Genomic DNA, 26,271 nt, shown 5'->3' on the forward strand with positions numbered 1-26,271 from the left:
TGAAGTTTTAATTGTCCTGGGGAAAACGGATAAGTGTGTTTTGTTTCGAGTCTAGAAGCTTATTGCTATTCAACAGAGCTCTGCCCACAAAACATACCCCGGTTTGGTTTTGTTTCCCGTACATCTACTGATCTTCTTAACGCCCGTTCCCAGAGGCTCCTTTCCCCCACAACTGAAAGAGTTCAGAAAGAGCCGGAGCAGTCAAGGGTTGACTATCCCCAGGACCCGTATTGGCACATATAATTGTGTTTATGCTACTAGGGAAGTGGGATTATTCAACCAAAACACAAACCTTAGTGGATTCTGCCAATTTAAATCAAGTAACCGTGGCAGTACACCAGCTAATACTAAAAGGCGGCAATATAATTTCAGAAAACTCTCTAGTCCCAAGCAAGGCTTCAGTCCAATCGAAATCACGGATTCTAGATGCCCGACTGTCAATGAAAAGACCAAGTTTTGAATATTTGCAGCTTCTCATCTACTATTACGATTTCTAAAAGCTGTTTCTTTAACACAGGATTGTGGGACATAAATGTTTGTGTCTCACTGCTTTTGGCTGCGCGGCGCCTATTAATCACTGGGTAACAGCACCATTAATTTACTTGTTTACTAGAGTCCACTTACACTTATTGCAGTGAATTAGTGCTTGTTGAGTGTTTGGATAACAACGTAAGATACAAATGCAAAGCGTTATTAGATAAAAATTATAAATAGAGATTAAGTATCTTCAACAAGAGTCGTACAGTGGAAAATCCAAATTCTGCTCAAGAGGCTGCCTGATACTGTCATAAAGTGGTCCAGATGTTAGCCACTTCAGACAATGTGCTCCACACAAAGCCAAGGAGCAGGAGCCAAAAGATTCAAGCTGTGTATTGCCATGTCCACATTTGACTCATTGCACGTTCTCACAGTTTATAAAGTCACTTCTGCAAAATGGAGCTGTGTAAAGGACGCCGAGATGCGCAGATTCAACAGATGCACTATAAATTCTCAGCACATCTTTGTTTGACTACAGTATCTCATGAACGGCACTGCAGTCCGTAGCATGTTTTGCATGAGGAGAAAGCCCACAGCCCATTTTGCTCTTTGGCCAGCAGAGTTCTACAGCAATGCTGGAAACCCAGATAACGTGTCAGGTATGGCTTCGGCAGATGATCTTGCTTTTGGTCATAGGAATATAGCAGATGACCTCTAGAATATTCTTTACATCCCATTTCCTCTCATTCTTTTCTGGTTTTTATTTACCTTTTCTCCTTGTTTCAGAGATCTGTGGTAAGAGCTGAGCTTCTTAAAGTTTTCCTCTACCTATACCTCTCCTCCTCTTTCTGTTTTTAAGATCTAAAATATCTTTCATCTGTGTATCAACTCCATTTAGAGGCCCCAAAACTGTATATTTCAACTTCCTGAGTGATTCAAGGTCACACGCAAAGTCGGTAGCAGAAGAACTGATCCAGGATCTCCTAGATCCCAGTACGGCGTCTTAATCACAACCCCATCCTTCACTCCTTTCAATTAAAAAACCCCAAAATTGACATGTCAGAGTTTCTCGCATCTCAAGTGGGTTTTATACAGTTGACTCATAGAGGCAATGACTAGTACTACCACCAGTACCATCCTGTCACATTGTCTGTAATCATGCTACTTTCGGAAATTGCACTGGCAGGAAAAAAGAAATCATCCTGCTGCCAGAAGCAGATTAATGAAATATGTTCTCCAGAGTACTGAAAATCCAGCTGTCTTGAGGAAATTCGCTCTCAGACTGAATGACGGACCTCAAGGAAGACTGCCATCCTCTGGGCTCAGCATCAGAAGGGACACGAACACATTGTAATGAGCACAACTAGTTTCCTCGCAGAGAACACGGAAGAAAGAAGTGGTAATCACAAAGGATTACAGCAATTCAAATGTCGACTTCTTGTGTCGCACGTCACTCCTTCCCATAGCAGGTTACACTTCGAAATTATAAACCAAATGGAGATGAGAGTAGATTCATGTGTTTCTGGCCAGCCCCACTCTCTCCTACGTCTTCTTTGGGGAAAAAGTTTCCCTTTCAAATACAGAAAAGAAACGGCAAAATGCATCACCAAGAGAAGGCAACGGGTACCTGCAGTACAAATCTGCGCATAACCCTCAAAACTGCTATTCATCGTGTCTTTGGTAACTGGTTTTCACCTTCACGTATAGATTTGTTCAGCAACTCTACTTTGCATTTCTTTCATGTTTCTTTCAGGAGAGATTTATAGAAGCACCTGGAATACGTCAGATTGGGAGAAGAAAGTAACCGGCTGTGTTTTAATTCTTCAGTTTGTAAGCAAAGTCCTAGATTCACACAGTACGTGCTTGCAAAGGACAGCTATCAATTTAGGAGATTAGCAAAGCTTCTTTACAGAAAACCTGCAAAGATCAAAATCATAGAAAAACAAATCTTTCCCTGTGTTGTCACGAGTATTACAAAAAAAAAAAAAAAAAAGGGAAGGAAAATGTTTTTCAAACTCCAGTTTCTTGCCATTTCAGATGATCAGTAATGCGGTAATTTCCTGAATTCTCTGCACAATGGAACCAGTTGAGTTTCCACTTTGTCTGTATCTGCATTTGCTCAGCATCCCTGTGTGTAGGTTCCAGACCTCAAGGGATTTTATTTATGTTACAGCAGTGCTTCAAGGCTGCCCTCCGCCGTGCTGGATGCTGTGTGTGTTTAGCATATTATAAAGCCGAGTCCTGAAGACCTCATACCAATTAAGAGAGGGACAGGCCTGAATTGTACAAGCAGAGTAACTGGGAAGGTTATCAGAACCGCATACTGGAAAGCTCTATTTTTTATAGCTTGGTGGTGGTTTTTTTTTTTTCAAATGGCCTCTGCATTTTATTGTTGTTTTTGTTTTTTTTTTTCCCCCCAACAGTAGTTTAGTTTTTATGGTGTTAGCCTAAGAATTGAGAAATCGGAATTCAAATTCCTGTTCTGCCACAGACTCCTTCCGCTGCGACCTCTGCAAAGTAAGGTGGTTTTTTTATTCCTGCACTCCGTATGTGCAAAAAATGGCAAAGGTACTATTTCCAAACCTCGCAGAGGCATCATCCATCAAAGCATTTAGTCTGGCTGCAAAGGGCTCATCCCTCTCTCCTCTACTGTAGTACAGAAGAGAAAGACTTTGGTTTCGGGAAACATTTCCCCCACCCTCCATCTAGATTTGGAAGCTGAGAGACAGCACTTCTTAAAAAGTTTACATTTATCTCTTCATCCTTTGCGTTCCGATCATAACTCACTCGGTATCCAGACACAATTCTGGTGGCAATTAGAGCAAATTGCAGCACACAACTTCAATTATTGTTGATAAAATTTTGGCATCTCACCTGCCACACGTAGGGCTAAATACCTACCCCTGAGTACGCTGCAGCTATGTTAAAAGGAGCTTCAAATAACAAGATAGGAAATTCAGCAGGAACTATTATTAGCTCCTGTTTATACTGTCATTTTTCTTATCAGTAGGAGATTATTTATACAGAGCCCAACCCAAGTGCTTCTTGTTTATCTTATTACAGACACCATTAAAAAAGTTTCTATAAAAAGCAGCTCCTGTATTTAGGACCAGCACTAATAAGTGTTATGCTAGGTTTTTGCTTCTTATCAATCATGCCTTTATTTTCAAGTCACCATTTTGTACTCTTGTTACTATTTTCCAACCTGCCCTCTTCTCTCAGTATACAAGGCAGCCCTGCAGAATGTCTTCCAGGTTTCATTTTCCCTGTCAGATTCATTATCTAAATGACTTTTAAAGTTTCTGCTAATTTTATAAAGACCAGGAGAGCCTAAAAAATTGTTCTGCCGCAACAGCTGACTTTAACCTTCAGCTCTGTGTCCCCCTCTCACGTATCCTCCTTCTCCATCACTTCCCATCCCCTTGCGCTGCAGCACAGGAAAAACAAAAGGAAAAGCCATTTACTGTTGCAGAGTCTGTAAATGCGAACCTGCTCAGTGCGCTTTGGAGCTGGTGCAGGAATGTGTATTCTCTAAGTGCATTGCAATATTAGAACCAAGATGAGGAAAAGGAGAAAGACATTTTTGAATGAAATCCTCAGCGGTTTGAAGAATCAGCGAAATAAAGTAAAATGGAGGTTTCAAGGGGCAGAAGTTGCAGTGGAGGTTCCCACACCAAGGACAGAACACGGCAAAATACAGAACGGGGACAAATAGGGCCATAAGCACCTGGGAAACATCAGGCCCTCTGATGAGTTAATCCAAGACCTGCAATTTGAAGACGTGTAAATACGTTTAGCTAAAGTTCATCACTTGTATGTCCAATTTGGCCAATTTCAAACGGAAAAGGAAGCAAAGTTTTAGGTTTTTAGCTAAAGGTCTAATATCAGTGTTTAGATGCGCTATTACCCCTTTCCTCTCTCCATGCCATTCTCCCCTCCCATTACACACACACACACACAATTTTTTTGGAGTAGTAAAGAATTTGGTAGAGATCGAAATGAGCAAGTTGACAGCACGGGTAGCCAAGCCAAACATCTCTCCTTCTGGACAGAGCCAGCCATAAATTTTTCATTTCTTTCTTGCCTCTCTTCCTAGGGCAGGAGAGACGAACACTAAAAGCCGAGATCACGCTATTCTGCGTTTATTCCAAGTGCTGAACAGAATTCACAGAATTGAACAAATGACTTCCAGCTGATGGAGGGTGGTAGCCAACGCATGGGCAAGTCAAACAAGCCCAACATCTGCACTGCAGCCTCCAGAAACAGCCTCCTATCTCTGTATCTCAACGAACGGCGATGGAGGCTGTAAGTACACCAGCCTCCGTGGGCTGCTGACCTGTTCTGGCAGAATTGGCCCCTTTCCCGTTCTTTCACAGCCTCTTTCTTGGCCAGAGCAGGGTTCCACCTCGATGTGCAATATAATAAAGAGGACCCCGAGACACAGCTCACCAGAGGCTGAACAGTATTCTGAAAAGGCATCATTTCACTCCTGTGGTCCTCCCCTACACCATCTGCTACCGACCACTCTCTCAATTTTATTTATCTGTTTTTCCTCTTGTTTACTGAATGATTTACAGAACAGCTTTACCAGCAAGACTAAGTCTGTAAATACTCAAGTGACACCATGTGGGATCATATATTCTGCAAAGCATTACCTCTGTATACACCAACTGCTTTTTTAACGAACCAAAAGCGGTTTCCAGGCCGTTCCTGGGAGCCTGTTTCACAGCTGAATGGGAAGGGATTCTGGATACATCTGAAGAACACACAAGTCAAGTAGCACTCATCGGCCCTAAGACAACACTGGAAGTGAGAGCCCTGGGACAGATGCTTTGTGCTCTGGATCTCTGTCCCGAGCTATTTTCAGTCACTCCTCACCATATTGTGCTTTTAAAAGGAAGACGATGTTTCTCTCCGGTAGTGCTGAGCACACCCTTTAATCTGGTCCTCCAACATCTCTTTGAGATTTACTATTCCTTTCAGATAAGCCATAACTATGTACTCAATAGTGGCACAGAAGAACTACGCATCTGCACACACAAGGCTACGGGTTATATTTAAAATGAATCAGCTCCCGTAGACCTTCCCACCAAACATATGGAGGATGACACAGCTCAGCTGCAAAGGGTAGCAGGAGGAAAAGGCTGGTGCACCGCAGCGCAGCGCAAGCCTTGCAGCTATTCTCTGCTTGAGAAACGGCATCATGTGCAAAATATCACTTTATTTTCTTATTTGAAAGGTCCATGGAAACAGTACCGGGTCAGCTGCTAAAGGACATAGCCATTTAACCTTCAGATCTACCTGGTTTCCCATTGATTTGGCTTGAAAACAAGAAATTATCACAGCGTCATTAGTTCAGTCTTCATTCTATCCTCGCCTGTATCAGGAATAGTGTGGTGAGTAGGACCAGGGAGGTGATCATCCCCCTGTACTCGGCACTGGAGAGGCCCCCCCTCGAGTGCTGTGTTCAGTTTTGGGCCCCTCACTACAAAAAGGACATTGAGGGGCTGGAGCATGTCCAGAGAAGGGCTACAAAGCTGGCGAGGGGTCTGGAGGACACAGCTTATGAGGAACGACTGAGGGACCTGGGGGTGTTCAGCCTGGAGAAGAGGAGGCTGAGGGGAGACCTTCTCACCCTCTACAGCTCCCTGAAAGGAGGGTGTAGAGAGGTGGGGGCTGCCCTCCCTGGTGACAAGTGATAGGACAAGAGGAAATGGATTCAAGTTATGTCAGGGGAGGATTAGATTGGATATTAGGAAACATTTTTTCACTGAAAGGGTTATTAAACATGGGAAGAGGCTGCCCAGGGAGGGGGTGGATTCCCCATCCCTGGAGCTGTTTAAAAAAAGGGTAGAGGAGGTACCTGGGGACATGGTCTGGAGGTGGTTTTGTCAGGGTAGGTTAATGGTTGGACTTGATGATCTTAAAGGTCCCTTCCAACCTTAGCTATTCTATGATTCCGTCCCACTGACAGGCTAGAAAGAGCCATCTAGTAGTACTTTCTCTGCTCACCGTGTGTGCATTCTGGATTCCCCCCACATTATGCAGTAGGGTTGAGTGGGATGAGCGAGATTGGTCTTGAGTTTGCTACAGTCTGCCTGCTGGGGCATCAAGACATGCACCAAGATGCCCCGCTAATTAAAATCAGAGCAGCCCCTTTTACTGGTAGAGACTCTGAATTAGATTTGGTGTGGTGATTCTGATCCAACGGCCCTGCATGCAGTGATCCCGCTGAGCAAAAAAAAATAAAAATAAAAAATGCTGGCTTGTTTTGGAGAGACTCTTCTTCCGCAACTTTTTCCTCTTTGCATTACTTCTCTTGAAGGGGAAGCTAGTTTGACTCGCTGGCAGACGTGAAGGATGTTATACAGAGGTTAATTCAGAGATGGGTTATTACAGGACTATATTCGGGCGAGGACTGCTCAAAAGTAGGGGAGTGACCCACTAACTACCAAAACTTCAGAGTTCAGGTACAATTTAAGCAACCAGACTTAACACTTAATTTTTCAAGTACTAGCGCTAACACCTGATAAGGCTAATGACATTCCTAGAGTTATACAAAATGTTAACCTCATGATTTTATGAATTAAATTGGAACCAGAGAAGAAGAAGTAATTTTGCCCAAGATCACAGAGAAGAGTTGGAGACGTGGAAGGAATTCCTGGCTCCGTGGCTCAAATACCCGTTTCTGCCCGCCTACCTCAACTCCTAGCGTGTCTGCAAACCCACATCTCCCAGACAGATGGGTTCTTATGACATTTCAAATACTGGAAATATCATAAAAGAACAACTTTGCTCCTGCTGGTTTGGAACTCCGAGTCATCAAGGAACCTTAAAACCGATCTATTTCAAGATCTTTATTCAAGCTTGCATGTAAAAATGAATAAATGTTATAGGTATAATAACATGGGATTGAGCTACCTGTATTTTATCACCAAGTCTTCATCCTAAATATGCTACCAGCTATGCTGTTCCGGACAAGCAGTGTGAGCCTGTAAAGGAGAACTAATAGCATCCCACCCCATGGAGAAGCAGTAAGACTTCGTTACTCTTTGTGTAAAGCTCTGGAAACACACCCAAGGAAGAAGTGGCATCACTGCAGTTTGTTCGCTTGTCCTGAATGTGAAAGAGAGAAGGTACAGGGGAGAGGGCAAAAAGAGAACTGCTTCTCCTTCTAGGTAAAATCTGAGCAAATATGGTCATCCCCTCAACCTCACATCTCATTTTCATTAGTCGAGACTCAAAGACAAGTGATTGAAAAAAATTCAAACTATCATAATCTGACTCCTGGATGTAGTGATACCAGCTAAAGCTGTGTCTCCTGACTTTTCATATGCACTTTATAATATAAATACATATTATATATCTCTCTCTTTAAACATAGAGATGCAGATACGCGTCTATTTGCCGCATTCGATAAACAATGTAAGAATTAAGGAAAACCGTTTTCATTTTAAGATAAGAACTTTGGGCTTATTATAATGCTGTAAAATAAAATCTGCTAGCAGAAGCCTCAAAAAAAAAAAAAAAAGTTAAAAAAAAAAAGCGATTCACCGGGGAAATTCCATGATGTGCGGGACAATGGGTCTTAAATCAAAGGCATACATTATCATGACTAAGCTGACAGATCTGCACTGCAATGCAGAAAGCCAAGCAATATTCCAACATCTGCACCCTGCACAGATAGGCAGATAGAGACAGTTTCCCAAGATGAAGAAAGGACTCCCCGAGCTCTTACCTGTTACCTGTGCAACAACTGCTTGGGAAATTCTCCGATTGGCTAGGAAGGCTTTGATTTCTTCCTTTATCACACTGCTGTCCCTCCTACCAAAACAAAAAACCACAAAAGAACACACAAAAAGACGGACAGACCAAAGTATACTTTGAAGATGCAAAATGGCTCTATTTCCTTTATTTAGGGGACGAGGAGTGGGGAAGGCAGGCATTAAAATCGTCAAAGTGCCTCACCAGTGGACACTTCTTTTAACAAGTGTCACGTTTGATCAAAGTACCCCAGCAGCAGAATGGATGACTCATGTCCTATATAATTCATATTAGGTGCAGCACTGCCATATGGAATGTACAAAGTTTCATTACACAGGCATGAATAAATCTCTCATACCAGCATAAAAACCTCAGTCATAAAAATGAGGCACAAAAATAAAAAATAAAGGACAGCAGGGTCTGCATGGTTAGCTACACAAATGAATACACAGACACAAACCTCCTCCGACCTTTCAAGGAAAAGACCCAAAGGAGAAAAGATTTTTGCACCCTCTGTGCCCCCACCTTTACTCCCTTCGTCCACGGCTTGCGCTGAATGAACAAGCGGCAGTTATTGAAAGCCTCTGTATGATTTTGTTCAAGGTGTGCAAAGATAGTTCAGAAGGGACTAAAACTGTGCTAAAAACTGAATAATTTGGAGGTTGCACAGGGACTGTGATATGCAGCAAATGTCAATCGTAGTAAACACATACTTTTCCCTCCTCTTCCTCCCTCCCTTTTTAAGAAGGGCAGACAATTAAAACCAGACTTTATTAGGCTTTATTATTTGGTAATTTCCCTTCCCCTTCTCCACTCCTGCCTCAGCAGCATTCAAGGCAGATTCAGGCTTGCAACTGTAAATGCAAAATAAATGCTATGTTGTGGATTCATTTTTATTTCTGTACCCAACACTCATCCTCCCTATGCCTGCAAATAAAAGCAGTTTCACTTTAAATAAACACTAAAAGCATTACCTGAGAGTTATTGCACAGGAACCTAAAACGCGAAGGCACGATTAAACTTCAGCAGTGGGAACTCCTGCATACTGCTACACCCACCCCCTTCCTGCACTATTCCACTATCTTGCAGCCCACGGTAAATGAGGTTGATTGGCTTTTCTTACTGCCCATCTCTAACCCTCTCCCCCAAAAGCCACACCTTTACCCTAAATCTCCAAACTCCTTCAAACATATTTTCATCCTGGAGCTTACGGACCCTCTAGTTCTCTCACAGGCGTAGGTTCTCTCATAAATGTTGCAATTTGGGGGGGAAAAAAAAAAAAAAAGACACTCCATCATTATGACCAAAATTGTTTTGAGGCATTTGGCCTTTCCTCTTACTTCTTTTTGCTATCAAGCCCGCTGACGCTGACCTTCATCCTCAGCGGCATAACTCCCTCCTCTAATCTTTGCCATCACACTGAAAAAGCAGCAGCTAGAAGTAAGGGAAGGTCAGCCTGGGAAAAAAAAAAAACAACCCATACCACCCAACGGGCTCTCACTGAAGACTTCTGCTGCTTCTTTATTATTTGTATTTTCCTGTGCCGATCTGCAGACTGTGCAAATCCCAGAGACAGTCAGCCCCTGCCACAAACTATAAGCAGGTAACATACACGCTCTGCAGATCCCAGTGGAAAGCATTAACCAAGCAGATTCCCTGCTCCCCCTACCACGTGGAAGGAAATACAACTGGTATGGAGGAGGAGGAGTCAGGTGAATTGACACTCAGAAGTCTTCTGAATACGAGTAGGGGGGAAATTTAATGCACTGACATGAATTTCAGGTTTTGGTACAGCATGGGGAAAAAATGTTTCAACAGTAAAGTGGCCTGAGAGATACCCACACGAGGCCAGGGGTCATCGAAACCGGACTAAGAGGCAGGTAAGAGGTACTAAGACAGTGACCATGACACAACTAGCAGAGGAATAGCTATTCCTGCTTTCTTGGTAACAACCTCGCACTACCAGAGCAGTCCTCCGACATGCAGATTTCTTCTGAAGGAATCCTCACTCTGAATTTCCAAACTTTTTATAAAGACTTTTACTAACCTCATCAGTTCCTCCACTTTGTCATCAATGTCCAAGTCCTCTTCAGAAGCTTCAAAACTGTACGACCTTTGAGCCAAGCTGTTTGCAAGTGGGTAGCGGGTAGGTGACATCTTCCCATTGAACGCAGACAACCTCTCGTTACTCTCCCTCCCGTTCTGATTAGTAGTGCAAGGCTGTGGGGAGGTGTCGTAACTGTTGCTCGGTGATGGGGACATCCCAGAATGCTGGGTCTGTGTTGAAGCTGTGGCTGTAGAGGAAGATGCTGGGACATTGTTGGTACTGTTGCTGTAGGAACCACCTCCGTAGCTAGACCTTCTTCCAAATTTGTCACTATGCTCTTGATCAAGACGATCCAAGGTTTCCAGTGCGTGGAGGATTTCATGTCTGGTCATTCCCGTACGTCTCAGGCGCTGAAGCAGGTCTATCTGCTCTATGGTAAATCTTGGTTCGTCTGTGTAGTGAGACATGGTTTCCAGCAGACTGAAAACAAGGTAAAATGTAAAAGCAAATACTTCAGTTCAATAGTTCCCTGCGGTACATGGAAAGCACCTTACATGTAGGAAAGATCAATTCCGGTCCAACTCTTTAGGTCACACGTGACAGAGATGGCAGCCCAGCAGTCCACCTCCAAACAAGCTCAGAGGCAACCTCCCACGAACGCAAGTCTCGTTATGTGGCAGAGGGGCTTAGTTTCTCTGAAGCGCTCAAATATCATTTTTCTTTTTTACTAGCATTCCTCATGCCCTCTACAATAAATCTGCAGTTATTACCCTTTTGCTTTCGATAAACCGCTGCTACAGAGACGGTGGCCACTCAGTAATTAAGGCTGCAACTTGATTTTAGCCAAAATTTTGCCCATTGCTAGGTATCCACCAGACAGAAATCCCATTTTCCAAAACTGTTAGGTGGAGGCCAGAGGTTGAGCTTTTCCTGGAGAAGTTTTAACCAGTTATGACGTGAGATTTATGAATCACAACTCCTTCGAATCTAAAGTCTGAAGAGTTCAAGTTGCCCTAACTTTTTGTTGCTACCTTGAAAAAAAGAAGATAAAAACCACACCTGGAAGAAATTCTGGTGGCCTGTAGGACCAAAGTTGATTTGACTGAACTCCCGTTTCTGAAGTTCGATTTCTGAAGTTAGTAACTTTTGAACCTGGAATGTTGTCACAGATCGCCTGCCCTAACAAGGGAAGTGCAGCACATCCAATTACTACTGAGCTTTCATTTAAAGAAATAAGCCTACAGCCTTTTCCCCTCCAAAGGAAGGCTTCTCATGTAACTCAATCATCATGGCGGCTCATCAAAAGCAGTTTTTAACTCCTAGACTTCCCAAGGTACCAGAACAATGAACATCCTATGTATTTGCTGCAAAGCCCAGAAATGGAACTGAAAAAAAAAATTAAAAAATTTAAAAAAATTAAAAAAAAATCATCACAATATGCTTCCTTAATTTCTTTTCCTTCCTAAGTCTCCTCATTACCGATCCAAATGGCATACAAATGACAAGATCACCTCCTTCAGAACTCAAGAACTTGAGAAGAAGGGATGGCAGATGGAGGGCAGACAGAATTTGGCAAAGAGATCAAGGCATTTTCCATCCTTCTTGTGAATCTTCTTACGAGTCAAGGGTTTATTACAATTCCTGCAGGAGAGCAGGGCGAAGAGATCACTCAAACTCCAGGAGACATGACAGAGCTACCGTACAATCCCTACAAGCGAGAGCAGACAAACAGCAGCCTCAGGAAAGTCAAGTAAGAATTCCAAGGGCCCTATGAAAAACAAAAGAGGGATGCTGGCTGTCACGATTATGGCAGACCTTCCAGGGACAGGGCTGCTTATTTCTCTCCACAAATTTTGAAGATCGCTCCTCATTCCCATTTCCGCACTGGCACAGAGAAGTCCCCAACAGAAGCCGCGGTGTGACAGAACTTTTTCAATAGCAGCATTTCATCTTTTTTCAGACACATGAATCACAGTAAAATAAACCAAGGCTGGAGGTTGCGGGGGTGTAGCAAGGGAATCTCTTCAGGGGAGTGACATCCCACAACACAGACCTGACGAGGCAACGGGAACAGGTCCACTCTTGAGTCAGAGGACACAGCCACGTTAATACTACTAAATTAAACAGCGCCCAGGAAGAGGCACCGTAGCATCTACGCACAGTCGTCTGCAGTATTATTAAATCACCGTAACTGTCTTTGGTGCAGTTTTGGTCAACCAGTGCACTCGTGACCAATTCAGAATTTGTTTCAAGATTTCGTACGGAGCAGAAACCACAAACACTCTGTTTGGATGCAGTCACTCAGTCTCAAGGTTAAGAGTGTCCGGTAGTATGGATGTGGCCAAGTAGCCCTGAGGCTGAAGAACAGCACCGAGAACTGGCTCGCTTCGTAGAGCTGCAGCTAGAGCACGGCTGTATAGACATGGTGCTACAGAGCCAGGATGCATGAATCCACAAAAAAGGCATTTGCAGCCTGGAAAATACAGAAATGAGAAGAAACTCCTATCTTTGGCCTCATGAAGCAAATACTGAGCTCTTTTTCAACCCTTTGCTTCAACAGTGGGAGAAGGAAGGAGGAGGACAATGCAAGGGGATGACTCCCATCCAAGAAAATGACTATGTGAGCAGACAGACTACAGCCATATAAGTGCTTTAGTCCAACAGGAATGTGCTGTCCTTTGGACAATTGATTGCTGAAAATGTACAAGTAATTTTAAATTTTAAAAGACAAGAACCCAGATTATTCTACTAAAAGGAGGGCACAGCAGCCAACACAGCAGTAGACTAGCAACTGACTGGAATTGTAACAACTAAAATTTGGAAGTCGCATCTCAGACGGAGACGTTCAGAGCTTGACAAGGAGCATTGGGAAACAGACACGGTGTTCTAGGTTTGGCCTCTGCGTTGGGGGAGGCAGGGCTGCTCAATCCTGTTCTCCGAAGAGAAGCGTCACACTGACTTACTGACTCGCATCACAACCTCCTGTACAGCCCGTAAGCCCCCCACGTCAACTCGAAATAGCACGGTTTTCACACAGAACATCTCTTAAACATCTAGCCTTGAGGTGGTCTTCACTAGATAAGCCAGCTTGCCCTTCCTTAGAGATAAAACCATTTTTCTCATTTCTTACCTGTATTTCTAACGCCACCGTTTCCAGGGTCATTCATCTGCCAACACCAAGTTTCACGTGCTCAAGTACTTTGTCAAACTGGAGAATCTAACGAACCAGAACCTCCACCCAGAGTTACCTCTACTCAAAATTCCTACTTTATTGACTCTTTGACGTTTAATACCAAAACATAGTTTAGATTATCTAGTTCAATCTCCAGTTTGTCACAGACCTAGAAACCGAAAACTTTTGTCCTTCTAGCCCCGTGAACCAAAAATACCACATCTGACAAAAGCATGACTTTCCAGACGGCTTCAAAAAACATCAAAAAACAGAGAACTTACCATTTCCTGCAGCAGTTTGTTGCCACGGTCAGTCATTCCCTTTAAAATTCGGGTGTGATCCCTAATTTGTCTAATACGTCAGGGCTCAGCTTCTAGATCCGAGTTCTCAAGCCAAATTAATATCCTTTAGTGAATTACACATAAACCTTTAGTGAATCCTAAGTATCCTTTAGTGAATTACTAGTGAATTACACATAATGAACTGCAGTGTTCTTAGATGCAAGGGAAATGGTTGACCTTCTGTCCTACGCAGCTGCATGTGGGAAAGCGATGTGGCCTCCAATCTGTCCCTGTTCGATGCAGCGGGGATCTGCCGTGCATGTGTAGCAGTTTCAACTGCACAGGGACATAAGGGCTGCTGGACAAGGCCATCCTCTACCCGAAGAATAAGATATTCAATGACTTCCAACTTGTGTTCTACAGAACCCTGTTAGATTGTGGACTGCTTCTAAAAGGCTTGCAGAAAGTGATCCAAGAGTAGCAAATCTACCATCAAATGAAATCATAGAATCATAGAATGGTTTGGGTTGGAAAGGCCCTTGAAGATCACCGAGTTCCACCCCCCCTGCCATGGGCAGGGACACCTCCCACCAGCCCAGGTTGCCCAAGGCCACCTCCAGCCTGGCCTTGAACACCTCCAGGGATGGGGCCTCAACAACCTCTCTGGGCAACCTGTGCCAGTGCCTCACCACCCTCACAGGGAAAAACTTCTGCCTAATGTTTAATCTAAACCTGCCCTCTTCCAGTTTAGAGCCATTCCCCCTCGTCCTGTCACTCCATGCCCCAGTAAAAAGTTCTTCCCCAGCCATCCATTATACTGTGTTTAATACAATCACTGGAAAAGTGTTGGCAATTTGAAAAAAAAACCCAAACCAAACCAAACCCAAAATCAATGATCTGTCTGTTCACGCAAAAAATAGTCTTCTAGCCCTCCAACCCTTTCAGACAACTTCCGTATAATTTTTCAACGCTTAAAAAGATAAAAGCACCAAAATCAGATACGGTATCTCACACTGCTGGTCACACTAATGTCACACAGATGTAAAAACTGCCTTGCTTATACTTACGTACACAGCATATACTGCATCTGACATACTTGATTGGTCTTCTTGATTTTGAGCTCCTATTCACATTTTCACGTGCTTTTCTACACAACCATGAGATCTACAAACAATACTTCTGAGTGAGTTTCATGTATTGAAAACAACTGCAGGAACCGGGAATTTTCCATTAAAAACCCAAAACAAATATTGCAAAACGTGGTATTATTGAACATGTTCCAACACTGCCAACTATCTGCTGCTTTTTAATGAATAACTACAGTAACATTATTTAGAACTGTTATTCTAGCAGGGCTTCAGTTATTTTCCCTTTTAAAAATATTTTAATAAACTTACCCTGTTTAAAGACCAATTTACAAAGAAGCTAAGTAAATCAGCCATTTCAGAATCATCATAATTTCATTCACCTCATTAATTAATGGATATTCTCCACTACTTCATCCCCCCCATATTGCTGTAAGAGCCTCTTATCCTCCTGAACTCCTCTGGCTAGCTATAATTCAATTTGCTTCCCCCCTCTTTTTCCTTGTGAAATACAATCAACTGCAAAAGTAACAAGAAGCAAAAGAAGATAGGGACAAGCTGAACGATTGGGGGTGTGCGGGAGAAAGTAAAGATAGAAAATACTTTTCCCGAGAACAAAGACTGAGGACCGACTGCTCTGCTGTAGTCAAACTTTGGCAAACTTTGCTGCCAGTGCAGCAAAATATCCTCCACGCTAGCAGATCTCAGCTTATCATCACATGCCTTATCTTCTCATCAGTTAGCTAAACCCTCACCAGTTACAATGGGCTGTCAATTTTCCTTGGGGAAATATTCGGAAAAAAGCGCCAACCAAGGGAATCGCCATGCATTTTTCTCCCCCAGATTTTGAAAACAAGACCTCCGCAAAGTCCTAATTAAGGTCAAAACTAAAATTGACCAATTCTTTGAAAAACTGAATCTTGCCCTTAAAATGAATCAAGTCTTTTCAGATCCTGACAGAAAAAAAGGTAGCTTAAAATATCAAACTTATTTACATTTTTTAAGTTCAGTTGGCAGTCGCACCCCAAGTAAGATGGCCCAATTCCACTTACTGCCTCTTGGAACATATAAAGCATTAAAACTTCACGCTTACCTTCCGTGGCCCATCCAAAAGGAAGCTGAGGAACCTGAATATCAGATTGAAGGGAGAACTAGAAATAGGTAAATGAAAAAAGAACTATTTTCACTCCCAAATGCAGAGATATAAAATATCCAGGAGGTCTCAACCAGCCAAACGCAGTATCACTCTTTTTCACTTCGTTTTCTGGAGTGAAGGTTGTTTAGGGGTGTAATTTCTCTCAATATCATTGCTTTTCCTTAGACTTATTTAGCCTCTTTTTTGTAGGAATTTCACCCTTTAGCTACGGGGCTCCGTCCCCACTTTGAAAGTACTGATCTTGAGTGGGGGTACGTAGCCAAATACAGAGGCGTTCTCTTCCCTTATCTTCCTGCATCTCAGAGAACAGTAAGGAAAAACGCAGCAAGGTTTTCTCACCTACTATCATAGCCCGAGCTCACACAGACACAAGAATCATTTACCCGACACTAACCTTCTAGGTGATGGAACACAGCAGAATAATCCCATAAAAACAGCTATGAGCTAAGTCCATGTCCAATTGAACTCGCAGAAGTTCAAAGCAATTCAATTACCCATTTGGGAATAAGGCCAGACACCAGCCTTAACACCTCTAACGCTTGAGAAAACGGCTCTGGACTCTTTAATGATCACAAGAAATCATTTTTTCCACTCTTCTACTCACTGTACATGAGTAGGAAGTCCTCTAGCATCACTGAAGAGATCCTCTTCTGCAGAGGTCCTTCTCCAAATTTCCATTAAAATTCACTGCTTTATCTAATAAGCTCTGCAAGGCTCAAGACTTACAAAACCAGTTGCGTTTTTTTGATGTAAGACCTATATTTGATATAATCTGCATAATATGGATGTGGGCTAGAGCCAAAGCGTTCAGAACAGGATCCTAGGTCTGGTAATTGGTTTAAGAACGATTCTGATAAAGCCACATCAACTGTGGCAAAGAGGACGGGGAGAGACGCCAACTTCGACCCTTCTTTGCCACACGGCACACGCTGCTGGTCCAGGGTAGGACCCTAACAGCACTACACTGCCCTGGCAACGGTATCGCCAGAATTTGCAAGCTTATCTTTTATAGCACCATTTTTTTTTTTTTTTGCAACATAACATGCGCTTTCTTTGTGTCATCGAACGCAATCTCGCCCTTGAAACGGAAGAGCAAAATCACAAGGTTAAGTTGTGGCTTTTCAGCTGAATTAGGTTATCCCAAAGTACGTAGCAAAAAAAATGCCTTCCTACAACTCACAGCTTGAACTCCTTCGCATGCCGGGTTTTTTCCTGTGTGCACGTGCATACAGCACTAGTGAGAACTGCTAGCTGAACAACTGTGGGAACGGATGTCCTCCACTTTTTGAAAACCGAGAGCAAGAGAGAGCAGCCGTGCCGGCTTTGCGTGCCCAGTCCCCAGACTGAGCACCAGTGTCAGGATCCCTGTCTGGTATGACTGGGCTGCTACGTTTCCCTTCTACGTGAGGTCTCTGATCTAGGCAGCAAGCAAAAATGGATATTAAGGATGGCACTGCTGTTTCCAAAGGCAATATAATTTGCTTATCAACCGGCCTGATATTCAACAACCTATTTCACATGAACTACCGCTCCGGATGCTTTCTATCAGAACAAGCCACTACAAAGAAACTCCACTTCCAGCTGCCCAGTCTGTTAATTTTTAAACTGTGCTTTATATTATGCAAGCTTGTTTCTCTCTCCATACCTTTTTACGAGATCCAAGTGCAGTTTCATTCACTCCTCCTTCCTTTTCTACATCTCACCCCACTGTTACCCACCCCAAAGGACACAGCTGGTTCTTACAAGATGCTCAAGAGAGGGACTTTCATTCTGAGCTACAGCTGTTCCACCAACAGAGCGGTTGACGTATATCACAAAGTAAACGGTGTACACCATGCACGCACGTTCAGAGGCAAAGACTGCGACCCGTCAAGTGAAGCTCTAAGGCAGTGTTGAAACAAAACTGGCACATTTAGGGTACAACACTATCTAGTCTTCTGAAATTCAAGATTTGGCCTTTTCTGTTCTTATTGAACAACTGCATCTCCTTTTATTCACAGGCAGTTTAAATATCTCAGAAGCACCCAAAGCTTTGCACCATATTAAGCAAAGCTGCCTTTAAAACAGTAGTTGATGCTATGAATTCTGGGGCGCAACAGAGGATTAAGGATCTGACTCATCTGAGCTGACGCTTGTGCTCATCAGTTGCAACTCCAGTATTTTCAGTGGAGTTGTACCAGTTTTCAAGAGAGGAGAAAAAAAAAATAAAAATCAGGCCTCAAGTGCTCATCATGTCAACGAACACAGAGCCATCCTTACCCAAACGTTAGCATAATTATCTCCTGCAGTTGCATCTCTTAGTTCTGATTTTCAAAGAGGACTCTACTCCCATTCATCCTGATTCACAAACAAAATGTAATGCTTGTAATGACTGCTCTCATCCCAGGGAAACGAACGCCTCGCGCTGCAGCAAGGAGTGAAATCAGACTACAAGCTGATCTATCGAGGTTAAACGTCACCGGTCCTGTTTATGAATGCAAAACACTGTCTTATGAATGCAGAACACTGCCATACGCTTTCGATCAAAATGGTGACAGTTAATAAGAGCAGCCTGAAACTTCTGAAAATAAATCCAACGTAATCAAATACTCACCGCTACACAAATTATAGAAGGCAAGCTGAGAGCAGAATATCAACATATCATTTCTTCAGGAGGCTTCAAGTTTCTCAGCTAGTTAAAGAGCCCTAAACCCAGATTCACTTTTTCTACACAGGCGGTTCTTCCACTCACCCTTTGAAATTTTTCACTGCCAATAAAATGTATTTTCTGAGCACTAGCACACTGGCAGGAAGCAAACCCTAGCAGTTTTGCCACCGATTCCACTTGGGTGAGAAACTTTATAGCATCTGCTTTGCATCTTTGGGACAGAGAGAGAGAACTTGAGATCGATCTTACAAGGCAAAAATATAATATAATATAATATAAATGCCAATTATTGTCATAATCCAAGTCGTACAAAAGGGACTGACCTCTGACGAAGCACAGGGCAGGGAGCCAGCTACTTCTGAATTCTACTCAAGGCACAGACAGATTCACGCTGACACCTTATCTGTCTAACCCTAACCTTCCCTACTCCTGAAATCCGGGTTTCCTACTGTTGTAGCAGTTCTACAGCAAGGAGGCAGGAATTCAGACGCTGAGGCTGGATTCAAGGGCAGAAGGAGGGATCGGAAGGACTAACAAACAGAGAGAAAAGCTGTAGCAGCAGCTGAAAAAAACCAAAGCCCAAACCTGTGCCAAGAGCGAAGGAGGAGCTCTCGGATTCAAGAGCCAAAGACTAAACTTTGGATATATAAGCTCTGTAACAGAATGAGGGCAGGACTTGTGTGCTTGAGTTATACAGCTAAGCAAATCTCACCAGCACACCGAAATACTGTCTTTAACCCACGTGAAGAGACAGAGTCACTGTGGCAATAAGACGGAGACGTGGGTCTAAGCTAGACACCGGACAGGCAAGTCACATCTTTTCAGCTGTCACGTTACTGGGGTAGGTATACTGCTGCTTCTGCCTCCTCCAGTTCACAGAATCACAGAATCTCCAAGATTGGAAAAGACCTGTAAGATCATCTAGTCCGATCATTAACCTAACACTGCCAAGCCCACCACTAAACCATGTCCCTCAGCACTATATCTACAGGACCCTGAAATACCTCCAGGGATGGGGACTCCACCACTGCCCTGGGTAACGCGTTCCAACGCCTGATGACCCCTTCTGTAAAGAAATTCTTCCTAATACCCACTTAGATAACAAGTCACTTCAGAATTTGACCAATCCTTTATTAAAAACACAGTAGACTCTCCAAATTCCTCTCTATTAATTCTGCTAGCTGGAGTATCTAAATACTTGAAACACATCTTTCTATAGAACGTCCCTGTGAGGCAGGGAAATAAAATTACTCTAATTTTTGAGATCAAGAGCTCACAGAAGGGGACTGGCCTTCAGACAAGTCAAAACAACTTGTTCAAAGTCACACAGGCATTCTGCAAGAAGGCAGACCAAGCGCCTGGCCAAACTTTTGAGTGTTTTCTCACCACACATACAGCCATCCTACAGGGTCCATCTATAGCATCAGATATGACAAGGTGTAGGACAAGTTTCAAGGAACGCCGCTACCAGGATTTCCATCTCTCATCCACACATAAAGGAAAAATAGATGTTTTGAAGTATTTCAGGCACCTTCATTCTCCCTCAGGATCTATCACCAGCAGTAACAATCAACACACTTTATTAAAAGAGGAATTTGTTAGTTCAGAAAACTAAAATTCAAACCCAGCAAGTAACTGAAACCTACCTACCGCTAACTTTGTACTTAACTATAAAGCAATTCTTTTTTCCCCATGAGAAACAGTTTGCAAGTGTAGTTTTACCAGCACACAGTCTTAGTGAAGACAGATATTATACCTGGAGAACAACTCAGGAATAGATAACAGCGGCTGCTTGAAGAATATAAATGATAATGGCAAAACCATAGCCTTTTGGCCACAGTTGCTTCCATATTAGATTTTTATTTTATCTAAAAGCATTTCAAAGAGAAACACGCGTCCTAACTAATGCTCTTAAAGTAACAAACATCTCCTTGTGTAGCTTAGACCTGAACTAGGGAAATTCCTTCTTGCATTACATAGAGAAGACCCAATCTATATTCTCAGGGCTTCCACGTCTTTGCGTGTCCTCCTCAGAGCAGGAGGAGAACACCTACAGATGAAAGTTCTGAGGCTGCAGATGCATGAGAGAGGATGAACTGACCTACAACCTGCTCTTCTGCACAGTCCCAGGACCTGGTAGAAACGTCCTCTGACCAGTTCAGTTCACTAACCCAGCAGGAAAATCAGTCAACCAACCAACCCACCCATAGCTAGTTTCTGCCTGGGTTAGGGACCTGAAGTAGCTTCGAGAAGGCTCTGATGACTGCTATTACCAACCCATCAGATGGGGGACAAGCCAGTTTGGCCAAAAGCAGAAGTAGGCATAAGAGGCACATGTGCACTGAGATTTCTTTTAGGTCCCTTTCAGAGTGGCTTAGTTGCCTGTGAAATCATGAATTAACTCATCTGGTTTATCCTGAAGTAAAACTAAGGGCTCAGACAAGACGTTGTTTCAGCTAAGGAAGCTTAAAACGCCAAGCTAACATCCCTACAGCCACCAACTATTTACACGATACCTTGTCACTGAAGACAAAAAGAGCAAATTAGCCGAGTCCTCTTTCACCCAAGTTTAATTAACATGTTTTGTGTCACATTTCAAGGAAGCTGGACAGTTACACAGCTCAGCCGCGTGGTGACTTTCTAAGCTACTGTAACTCCACTGTCTGTTCTTCAATGTGTGCTGACTTTGGTATCACTCACAGACTCGTTCCTTTCTTTCCATTGTTTTTCCTAAATGATGACAAAGCTTCAATCTGTTTTTTTCTCATCTGCATTACTCACAGATTTTCTTTCCACTCAGCAGGCTTTTACTCACTCCCAAGACAGCTCTGTCATCGCTGGCAGTTAAGATTCATAAGTACCAGCCTGGTAATTCAGGTAAACTTTAAGTGACAATGTTGAAACTGTCTAGATCTATGAGAAATCATATTTCGAGAGATGGTTTGAAACACACAACACAAATACTGGTGGTCATATCTCACTATTAACACATATTAATCAATACTGTCACGAGCCTGTGGAGTACAAGTAATGACCCCCATTATACTTATGGAGAACCCAACAGAGATATATTTACATTGGCTACAGAAGGACTTAGTTTCAGATAAATGACTAATTCTTCTAAGATCAGAATCAAGAGCCTCGTGTTCCCACCATGCCTCAAATTCCTCTCGAGTACTGACTCTCATCCAACTGTGGATAAAAATTAGGTAGGTGAAATGGTAACTGCAGCCAGCTGCCTGCATTGCTCTTCTGACAGAGGATGCTGCCCCATGGTGGGAGTAACCAAACTACTCTCTAACCATGGTTGTCTTACCCAGTATTTAAGTTTTCACTTTTTACTAAAAAAAAAAAAAAAACCCCCAAAAAACCCCAACCAAAAAAAAAACCCAGACTGTTTTCTTCGTTCCCCTTCTGAAACCACGATGCCCACTTATCCATTTTAAAAGATACCTGTGGTTTAATCTGGAAACTTTATACCTAAATGGGTCATCTTGGACCATTTCCTCTAATTTAATACTCTCTAATCCCCTCCAAATAGGTTCACCCCAGCTTTCACTCAGTCAAAAATTACTCACCTGTACTTATATTGCGTTCTCAATGACTGTATTAACTGCACATATACTGGAATAAATCGAAAAAGCTGCCGCTACTCTGATGGAGGGTGGCAGCTGATTAACGGGGCAAATCAATGTGCCACAACGATTCCAGAAAGCATCAGAACAACGCGATATCCAACTCAAACTGCACAGCGGCAGAACATGACAGAAATCTAACTAAAGCACAGGAAATTAAAACTACCTAATTCACAGTTTGGAACTTCATGTTAAAAATCTGATTCAAAGTTAAAGCTGACAGACTGTCCTCGTGCTCACACAAAGCACCGAGGAGCTCTAAGATCACTCCGCAAACTCGGAATTACCAGTATAATAACGATGCACAGGGCAGTGTGGCCTTACCTCCAGACTCCTTTCCTGCTGTGAACTAGATCTTTACAATTTCAAGTGGTGATTTTAATACTGAAATCCAACATATTTCCAGCTAAAAGAAAGAAGAGGAGGTGGCTCAGGGGACCAGCTACAAAGTAGGAAACCACTAGCTCTCAATAGAAGACTAAGCCACCACCAGTAGAAAATAACTAATTAATGGTTGTAACAAGGAGACTTTTTGAAATACGTTCGTAGTTTAGTTTCCAACACAAAATCCCTGGTAGTCGTTATTTTTTGCTGTGACTCCCTCTGTGACTGCACTGCCACTCGCGCTATGAACGTCCACGCGCTAGATGAATAATCTTCATCCCTCAAATAACCCATCTGGGAAAACGCGACTGCATTCACAGCAGCCCCGTTTCTTGCTACCTATTCTGTGGACAGGATTTCTCTTTCCAACTCAGCCTGACAGGAGGTACAATCAGAAGTCAAGGGGTCGAAGTATCTCAAGAATCTGACTGCCAGTGGACAAGCATTTGGCGTGCTTGTGAAAAAGGTATGGGGAACAACGATCTAGGAGTGGCCAGTGAGAGAGACGGCTGACAGCACAGTACAGGTCAAGCCTCTCCCTTCAGCCTGACAAGCTTCAAACTTTGAATTCATTTGCTTATTTATTGAAGAAATAGCACGGATACCAAATACATTGAAGATTCAGGACAGAAATCATTTAAAAGAACAAACTCACAGGCTCAAATTCAAGGATGAGATTTAAACAACTTCAATCCGTACTGGGATTCAGGATACCGCAGTGCTTGCTTGGACCAACACATCCAATTCCAATGTCAGGTCAGGTGCCCCAGGTTTTCTGCCTTTGCTGTGTAATACTACGCTAAAGGTGTACTCAACCCCTTTTACCAAGTCTGTAGCGGCACTAAACTCTCTCGCACAGCTCTGCTATCCCTCTAGTATGTTCAGTAGATGTATGGAGATCTCTCTTTTAACAATACCCTTTCTCTGATCAAGGATGAATTTCTAAGAACTGCATGATTTTCCTTCTCTTTCAGCGACAGAAATGTAAAAGTAGAAATAACTTACCAGCCAGACCAACCGAGGAATTAAATGCTACTGTTCCCTGCTTTAAATGTCTAGCAAATACCAAACCAGTGGAACTCTCCGATTTAGCCAACTGCTGATAACCACTGTGACCGTTTCTCTGCTCTTTTTAGACAAATCAACAGAAAAAACCCACCAAGCATTACATTTTTGTGGGGTTTTTTTAGCTTGTACTTACACTACTGGAAAAGTTCTGAGCATACTTTACATGGGGATGGGACGTTATAAAGCCTCTTGAGGGTCTTCAGTGTTATTCACCATTCTGTAAGACACAATAGAAATATAGAAAAGCATTAGAGATTTCTGTGAAAGGCAAATACATTCTGACTTCTTATCTGGTGTACAATTGCACAAGCAGCTTACAGAGGGCAACCTTACAGCAGTTTCACAAGGCAGTAGCACCAAATCACTTCTCATTAAAAAAAAAACCACCACCACCACCAAAGACAGGCCCCTTCAGGATCCTTCTCAATCACCCAATCCGTCCCTCTGCTAAAAGGCAGTAGAACGTATAAACGTATACCAATCACTAAATATAACCACAGTTTAGAAAAATGTTCCCTGGAACCACTCGATTTTCTTATATCATCTTCCATTTTTATTTTTTAAATGGATCGTTAAAGCCTCACCCTCTTTCTTCCCCTTGCCTTCAGCGGGAGCTTTGACATGGTTTGCAACGGACCCACGGGCTTAAAGTCTGGTAAATAATCTTTTACATCCAAACAGCCCATGAATTATAAACGACCCAGGTTATAAATGGACACTCTCCAGATCTAAACCAAGGCCAACCAGCTGAGTATTCTGAGCTTGTTCACGCCCATAGGTTAAAAACCAAGTATGTTCAATCACATTACTCTGGATAATCTGTAACTAATCCAGACCCGTATTATAATCGCAGACATATATTTCAATGCACGTGGGAGATTCCTAAGGAGAAAGTTGATGTCTGGTAGTGTAATCAGTCCTGAGACCAAAATTTAAATTACAATTGATTTCTTTTGGCCACAAGTAAATTAATCTATGCAATCATTTAGCCTTATGACAGTTACCTACCCTTTTAACTCACAAAAGCTATTAAAAGGATTATTTGGCTAACATCCGCAAAGAGCTTAGAAGACACGTACTATGTTCTGAAAAGGAATGACCTAACAGAATTTTCTTTAGCTATCACTGCTGATGTCTTTCTCCACAAACTAACAGAGACTGAAAGTGCTTAAAAAATCAAAATATCAGCCAAAGGGAAAGAGAAAAGCAGGATATTGTATCCAGGCAGATGCAGAAAGAACCAGAGGGAATATTTACCCTTCAGGCTCTGGGCGTATGTGAGCTGGAATAGCAAACAAGTGGGTAGAGCAGCACAGGGATTTGCACGGGATGATTTACTCTGCTCCATAAGGAGATGCCTGTAACAGTAGTGACCAAGCCTGGTGGACAGACACATCTCGGCTCTTCTCGGCGGTTAAGAGTGGTCCAGACGCTACAGGATGACGACTCTTCTATCACACCTGCTGTAGGCTGTGGGGAAGAACTGCAGCTATTCCAGACGGAGCCCATGGGGCACACACAGACTATACCATCGTGTATGTGGCTTTTGTCTTTTTTTTCTTTATTGAAAACTTAGAAATTCTCAGGGCAAAAGGCTGTGCTGAAGGAGCTTTTCCAGAAGTAGCAGCGGTCAGCTCCTGGCCACCAGCCTTCCCAGGGGCTTTAAGCCTGTCCCCATATGATTGCTCCCACCCAGATGGGGCAAAGCAACACGCGGGGTGTTTTTGGGGAGGGAGCTGCCGAGAGCTGGCTGCTGCCATTTCCAAAACAATTTATCTGGCCCACATCTAGGTCTCCAGTTGCCTTCTTCCTCTCCAGGAACGGAGGTTGCCAAGAGCAAGGTTACAGAGAAGATGAGTGGTCCCAGCAGACCACAGGTCAGGTACTGTGACCTGGCAGAGAAATCGTGACACCAAGGTACTGATGGATGGCAAAGACAAAACACGTGGGTCCTTCCCAATCAGCCACCCCAAACCTCTTAAAGATAGTTCTACACCAAAACACTTCTCTGTTAAACCTTTTAACTGCATCTAAAACATTTTCCCTGAAGCAGTAACAAAAAATATGAGATCACACTGTTGACTTATTGCCAAATTTTGAGTTTAATACAGAGAGCTGTTTTGTTTTCCGAAGAGGAACAAATTAGACTTAAATATATACAAACTTTCTGAAGGTCAGAGAGGCTAATGATAGAGAACTGGATTCCTCAGAGAAAGATTTGCTTCCAGGGTGCGGAGTGTGGAAGAAGCAAAGAACAAAACCCACAAAGGAAAGAAAAGATCACCTTCCGTCATCACGAAACGCAGAATTAAAACTGGAACACAAGGAGATGTGACATAAAGAGCCAAAGAAAAGGCTGCAGTAACTCAGGTGTGAGATGACAAAGGCAGGACAATGATATTAGTAATACTAATGGAAGAGGAAAAAAATGGTACAGACCTCAGATGTTATAAATGAAGAGCCATTAGGATCAAGCCCAATTCTGGGATGTGAACAGAGGAGGGAGAAGGAACTTCTCCAAGAGACTCCAGATCTGTGAGCACCGATAGAGGATG

At 42.9% G+C, this 26,271-nt stretch overlaps 1 protein-coding gene across 1 annotated transcript in view; it reads right to left on the reverse strand.

The window, feature by feature from the left end:
* HMBOX1 (homeobox containing 1) overlaps positions 1-23,935 on the reverse strand; it is a 64,059-nt gene extending 40,124 nt beyond the window's left edge. The window contains exons 1-3 of the mRNA XM_009895436.1: positions 23,850-23,935; positions 10,289-10,768; positions 8,216-8,301 (exon numbers count right to left, since the gene is read on the reverse strand). Of these exons, the coding sequence (XP_009893738.1) occupies positions 8,216-8,301; positions 10,289-10,768; positions 23,850-23,872 (589 nt within the window). The 5' untranslated portion in view covers positions 23,873-23,935. The remainder of the gene's footprint in view (positions 1-8,215; positions 8,302-10,288; positions 10,769-23,849) is intronic.
* Between the last annotated feature and the right edge of the window lie 2,336 nt (positions 23,936-26,271).

The sequence above is a fragment of the Charadrius vociferus genome, unplaced genomic scaffold (assembly GCF_000708025.1).
Source record: "Charadrius vociferus isolate BGI_N301 unplaced genomic scaffold, ASM70802v2 scaffold41, whole genome shotgun sequence".
In the NCBI taxonomy this organism is placed as follows: Eukaryota; Metazoa; Chordata; class Aves; order Charadriiformes; family Charadriidae; genus Charadrius; species Charadrius vociferus.